The 6,948-nt window shown below is 39.8% G+C and overlaps 1 protein-coding gene across 1 annotated transcript in view; it reads left to right on the forward strand.

Moving 5' to 3' along the window:
* ZFAT (zinc finger and AT-hook domain containing) overlaps positions 1-3,831 on the forward strand; it is a 317,464-nt gene extending 313,633 nt beyond the window's left edge. The window contains exon 16 of the mRNA XM_069081280.1: positions 2,235-3,831. Coding sequence (XP_068937381.1) covers positions 2,235-2,474 — 240 coding nt within the window. The 3' untranslated portion in view covers positions 2,475-3,831. The remainder of the gene's footprint in view (positions 1-2,234) is intronic.
* The last annotated feature ends 3,117 nt before the right edge of the window (positions 3,832-6,948 follow it).

Raw genomic sequence — 6,948 nt, forward strand, 5'->3', positions numbered from 1 at the left:
CCACAGCCCTGGAAGGTTCTTCCATGGGTCTTGTTGTCTATTCCATTGTCTCCACACTGAAAGAGAAAGTGCATAAAAGGCAACAAATTACCATGTTATTTGGGAAAGATGTCAGGGTCTCTTGAAGCAGAGTCATAAACATCATTGTCTTTGTGTCAATATTGTGAAGACAAAGGCATGGGTACTGGATAGTCAGCTTCAGTGACAGGAAGAGCCTCGTTCAAGTCACCCCTCAGACACATGTTGACTGAGTGACCCACAGAAGAGTCACTGAATCTCTTAGTGCCCTTGAGTGGCCCTCTGAGGCCTTGGGTGACAGATGAGCTGTTGATCTGCCTTGGGGGAGGCAGTTTCTGCACAGGTCCAAAACAAAGTCTCAAAAGCATGATACCAGTAATGAATAAATCAAAGACAAATTGTAGAAATCATCAAGTGATTGTTCCATATTAATCCGTATTAGTCATCCTGTGGTATTCAGATTCTCTCTGTTTAGCCCAACAGGCATTGCACTAGGAAAGGGGAGAAAAAGGAAAAATGAAAACTGTCCCTGACCCACAAGTAGCTTTCATTTCATATGTTAGCTTTATACCTTTTTCTAAGAATGGATTGGTGTGGGTTTGGGGGTCAAGGCAGGAGAAGAGTTAAAGTGCTGGTCATGGAATTATGAAGGCCTGAGTTCAAATGCTACCTCACTTGCCTGTGTGGCTCTGGGCAAGTCACTTAACCTCTCAGTTTCTTCATCTGTACAATGGGAATAATCTTAGGCCCCTAACCTCAGAAGGCTGTTATTAGGATTAAATAAGAGAACGTATCCTCAGTGTTACTCCAAATCCAAAGCTATTTTCACTGTGCTACACAGCCCTCTTATTCAGGTATTGAAAAATAAGACCAATAAGGAAAGAGCTTGTTGAGAGGGGGTGTCATTCAGGCTGTGACAGGCAATTCCATTCAGTAAGAGCCCCCAATAATATGAAAGAATCTTCTGTGGAGGCTGTTGATCTGCTGGTCTTTTGTCTTACTGATGGTTAAATACAAGGACAAACATACTGCCGCTTCAGGGACTTGTGTCCTTTTTAAAGGATGCTTTTCTCTCTATGAATATTCCCAGAGATTAGAATGGTTAATAAAAGAAATTGTGGAGACACTTTTTTTTTTAATCTTGGGTAGTTTTTTGCCTGGCTGGCATAGTTTGTGTGATCCTCCTTGAAGGAACAGGTGACCTTTCAAGATCCCTGTGCTACCAGTAATTCTTTAAAAAGCCCAGAAAAATTGATGCTGTGTACCTTTTTGCCAGCATATTTTAGTAACTTGTGCCTGTCACTTTGCCACATCCAGTTCAGTTCACTACCAACAACCCAAATCCTTTCTGCTGCAGCTTAAGTTTATTAATCTCTTTCCGTAAAAAGGGACAAAGGATTGGCCTTCTCATTTATTTTAAATGTGTTCTCTTCTCCAAGGGAAATATTCCTGATTCCTCTTCAATTTTTTTCCCTTAGTGTTTTAGTCATTTTTGTTGGTATCATCTAGAGAGACCCCTTGTTCAGTTTTTGCCGCTTAATCTCATTTAACTATAAGCTACACAAAAGTCAGAAATCATAACTTATCTAAATATCACAGTCTCCTTCACCCCGACCTAGTACATGGTAAGTGTTCAATGAATGTATGTTAAATGAATGAATGAATGAAGATTAAATGCAGCTAAGTGATCAGGAACCCTGGATGCTGGATTGAGTTGTTGATGCCATCTGTCTTTGGGTTTGCACAGGTGACGTTTTCCATGTGGTGGATGGAGGCCTTTCCTTCATTTCATCCCATGCCACATGGTTATGGTTGATGTTTGGGAACATGGCCTCCCCAGCACTTTGTCAGTTGTTTTATACATGCTGTTCTTCTACCCAGGATGTCTGAGGCATTATAGTTGATTGATGACTCCCAGGTATAATCATTCCTTGAAAGGGAGTCTGTGTATCTCTCTAGGATGGTATCGATCTTCTCACAAATAGTTGAACTACTAAAATAAAGACACCTATGATAAACTGCACACATATCTTTCACACAGCTAAAGGGATTGATAGTAAATTATCAGCAGGGACTATGACAGCTCTTTGTTTCAGAACATCACATCCCTAGTGATTTCTGTGTGTTTATGCCTCAAGTAAATTCTCAAATCTCTTTGAGGTCTATTTTAACTTATTACCCAGCTAAAACCTGCTTGACCTTCCACTTCTCCCTAGGTGACTGAGGAGGAGCAGAGTGCCAACCATACTGTGATGATCCAGGAGACCCTACAGCAAGCGTCAGTGGAGCTGGCTGAGCAGCACCATTTGGTCGTGTCTTCTGATGATGTGGAAGGAATCGAGACGGTGACTGTCTACACCCAAGGAGGAGAGGCCTCCGAGTTCATCGTTTATGTGCAGGAGGCTTTGCAGCCGGTTGAAGAACAGACTGTGGAGCAGTCAGCCCAGGACATCTAGAGAACCAGAGGCTCATACATTTAGGGCCAGTTGAGTCCTCTCATTTTATGGAGGAGAAAACCTAGAAGTCTAGAGAGGTGACAAACCAACAACCCCATCACAGTGCCTCTAGTGTGTGTCCCTGGGGGATGTAGGTACAGAAACCTGCCCAGCACTTGCAAAATTTTCCAATTCCTCGTCCCATCCTGCACCAGCATTTCTTATGTGATACTCCTAGCAGCTTGTCTGACTGTGGATGAATTACTGATCTGTCTGGCTCTCTGGGCAGCTACTTACCCCTCATCTTCCCAGCTTTCTATAGCTTGCTTCTAAAAAGACTTTTGCACAGTATCTATCTCCCCTCCATGCCACACACTAAAAAAGAAAATGCCACTTTTTGCTGTAAGATGTATTTTTAAGAGAAAACTTTCGACCCTAGTCAGAACCTGCTCTAAATCTCCAAATAAATCCTCAGCCAGATGGTAGATCCCTGTGTGATATGCCCATTTTCTCTCCAGAGTTATCAAAGAGAAGATTCTCCTGTGGAAGACAAACCACAATATTAAGACAAAGTGGCCTTATGGACAGAAGATGAATTTTGAAGAGCCTCATTGAGTGGGAGGGGGAATGGGGTAAGGGAGGAAGTGGTTTCTAGCTTTTTACTTACTATTGTATCCATAAAGTTCCATCTCACCTCAAGCAGATCGGACATTTTTAGGAAGTAAACAGCACAGAGCAGAAATAGTCAACTTTTCATGCCTACAAGTGTTTTTCCATTTCTTCTCCTTGGAATTATTTTGCTCCTTCCGTTTCTCTCCCTTTTTTTTTTTTTTTAAAGCAATCAGGGTTAAGTAACTTGCTCAAGGTTACATGGCCAGTTATTTCTGGGTGTGGTGCTGAGTATCTGAGCCCAGATTTGATCCAGGTCATCCTGACACTGGAGCGGGTGCTCTTACTCACTGTGCTACCTGGCCGCCCCTCTCCCTTCTTTTAAATGCACCTTTAGAGCCACTGGCTAGTAGCAGCAGTGGTGGTAAGAGGGGTTAGTCAAGAAAGGAATGTAATTGGATAAATAACTATTGGGGTATTTTCCTGTTTCTCGTTTAAATCATGATAGCTTCAGGTTTATATTTCATGATCCCAGAGTCTTAGATTTTAGCATCAAATGCAAATGGTACTTGTCCATGTCACAGATACTTGAAAAGCAATTCTCAATTATTTTATTCCCATTAAAATAATTCAGATTTATACTTTTTTTAGGTTTATAATTTTTCCTTCTAGTTCCTTGTGTCAGGTACATTATTTGCTACCTCCAAAGGAATGAAAATGCACCTTTAATATTTTATTTGAAAGCAACAATAAATTGACCATATAAAGACTTTGTTATGCTTTATTGTTTGATCATATTTCAAATCCAGTTATCCAAATACAAAATTTTGTCAGCTGGAACATCACAGCATAAAAAAAAGAACCTTAGAGATCAACTAAGGAAAATGAAGACCATAATATAATGGAAAGATCACTGAAATTTTTGACTAAGAAGACCTGGGTTAAAATCCTGACTCTTCTACAGAATACGTGCAGCCTTTTTCCAAATCATTTAACCTTTCTTGGTCTCAGTTTTTTCAGATATTAAATAATTGATTTGGATTTTATGATCTCTAAGATCCCTTCCAGGCCTAGACCCTATGATCATAAATGATCAGGTTGGAGTGATACAGCTGGTAAGTCACGGCACCAGATATCAAAGCTGTATCTTCTAATTCCTAATCCTAGGCATTTTCCTTGTTGACTTTCACCCATGAGGAATGCAGGGAAACAAACAAGGTAAAATGGACAAATGGGAGCAGATCTAGAGATGGCCAACCCATCCACATAATGGGGATATACAGGTTTGGGGACTTCACTGAATGATGTTCAAATTTCCTTCCCATCCTAGAATTATATAATTTTTTTTCTCATTCAATTTAATAATAGTTACCAATCATTCTTCCATTTGTAGTAGTAATAATAACTCACATTCATCAAGTCCTATATATTTTATTAAAAAAAAAAAAGAATTCCCAAGTTAGAGAAGAAGCATGCAACAGTGGAGTCAGGACTATCTGGGCTCAGATCTCCAACTTAGGACATTCACTAGGCAAGTGACACAGAGTAAGTTGCTTTATCTCTCCTTAGGATATATTTACTATCTAGTCATAGTTGACTTGTCATATCTTTTGGTAAAACCTTGAGTTCTCAACATTAAATATATCATAGCTTCTTCATGTATCAAGATATTGTTCATATCCCTCTCCCACCTCATCTGCTACACAATACTTGCAGGGAGTACAAATATTACTATTACCATTTTCATGACTCAATAACTGAAACTCAGAGAAGCTTAGGGACTTGCTCAGAGCCATATAGTAAACAGAGGAGCTGGTACATGAACCTAGGTCTCCTGATGCAAAGCCTGGCCATTGCTCTGTTATAGCCTGCTGATAGCTCTTTGGCAAATGGGACCCATTCTTGAAATGTATTCTCAAAAGATGCTTAATGTCAAAAAAATGTTTTTTTAGTGTCATAATCAGTTTGTTAAATTATCTTTCTCTTTTTCTATTTTAACAAAAGTTCTTTGTTGTAACCCATGGATCTCTGGGAGAAGGAAGTAAAGAACACAGAGAAATCTAATCTAGGACAAGACAAAAATAATTTTAAAATTTAAGAAAATAAGTATACAAAAAGAGGGAGATTCTGAAAGGGAAGAAATGACAAAACTAGCATTGGAACCAAAAACCTCCACCACAAAAATCAATCTACCTAAAATAAAAGAGCATTTTGTGTTTTGAGCAATCAGGAACACAGCCAGACATGGAGACCACTCCCTCCTATGGAAACTTCCCATCCTGCCCAAAGAGAAAACATCTCTGTTGCACCTTTTTTTTTTCTTCTACTCTATCATTAACATTCATATTACTCAATAGGTAAGAATAATAAGTGCCTATAAAAATATATGTTTTTAAAGAGCTTCTGTAGACAATGGGCCTTTCACAAAATTCTAATCAAAACCTCTTACTGCTTCTATGAAAATGCAGCGACTTCAAATATAGTTCTGTTGCAACATGAATTATTTTTGTTGCCTGTGAACCAGTCTAGCCAGGTTCAGAGAAGCTCATTACCATGAGGCTGATCACCAGGTGATTAGTTTGGGGGTCACCAAGACTCATGAAACATAAATACAAAAATATCCTCATTTTGTATGACTCCTGCTTTCAAACAAGATATATCCAAGATAAATCATAAATTATCAATGGAAGGGGCGGCCAGGTGGCTCAGCGAGTAAGAGCACTGGTTCCAGTGTTGGGACGACCTGGAGATCGAATCCCGGGCTCAGACAGTCAGCACCACACCCAGAAATAACTGGCCGTGTAACCTTGAGCAAGTTACTTAACCCCAATTGCTTAAAAAAAAAAATTATCAATGGAAAGAAGACACTAGAATTAAGGGGAATTGGGAAAGGCTTCCTGCAGAAAGTGGGATTTTAGCTGCAATTTGGAAGCCAAGTGTCACTGGATCTCAGTATTTTGGGATGGGGAGAAGATGTAAAGTTTAAGAAAACTGTAAAGGTGAGGATGGGGCAGATTATAATGGACTATTTACAGCAAACTGAGTGTTTTATATTTGATCCTAGAGATAATGAAGAAATCACTAGAGTTTAAATTGGGGGGAGGGGCAAGGACTGATGTTAGCATGGTCAGAACTGAACCTTAGGAAGATCACTTTGATAGCTAAGGATGGATTGGATTAGGGAGAGGCTTATGTCAAAGAGATCAACCAGGAAACTATTGCAGTAGTCCAGGAGTGACTCACCGGGGCCTGCATCAGTGTGGTGGCAACATCATAGGAGAGAAGGAGACATAGCAGAGCTATACTAGGAAGGTAAAATTGACAGATCATGACAGCAAATTGGATATGGGTTGAGAAAGAGTGAGGAGCTGAGGACATCTATATTGTGAATCTGAGTGACTTGGAGAATGGTAGTACCCTCAACAGTAATGAGGAACTTAAGGGAAAAGGGAATGTTTTGGAGAAAAGATGAGTTCATTTTCAGACATATCCAATTTAATGTGTCAAAGACATTGTATCACTAATGCAATATTCACAGCACTGACAGCAACTATGAAGATGCTGGCATAATTCTGAATTTTTCTGAATCGGAAAATATAACAGACTCTATATAAAAGACAGAAGCAAAACATTTATTCAGACCCCAGAAAGCCAAATCCCAACATCAGAATCTGAATCTATAATAGCAACAAAGAAGTTATTATGACATAACACAGCAGGGGGCAACACCATGCCTTCCCTCTGCTCGAGCCTTTCCACAAACAAACACTCACAAATCCTAGCTGTCTCCTTGCCTGAGTCCTCTCTCCCACCATACTAACCCCTCTGACTCATTTCCTATTCCACCCATTCAGCAAACTCCTCCCACCACAGGTTCCATGTGATT

This window comes from Petaurus breviceps, unplaced genomic scaffold, assembly GCF_028583685.1.
Source record: "Petaurus breviceps papuanus isolate PSGF00001 unplaced genomic scaffold, PetGlider_PUasm1.0 98, whole genome shotgun sequence".
In the NCBI taxonomy this organism is placed as follows: Eukaryota; Metazoa; Chordata; class Mammalia; order Diprotodontia; family Petauridae; genus Petaurus; species Petaurus breviceps.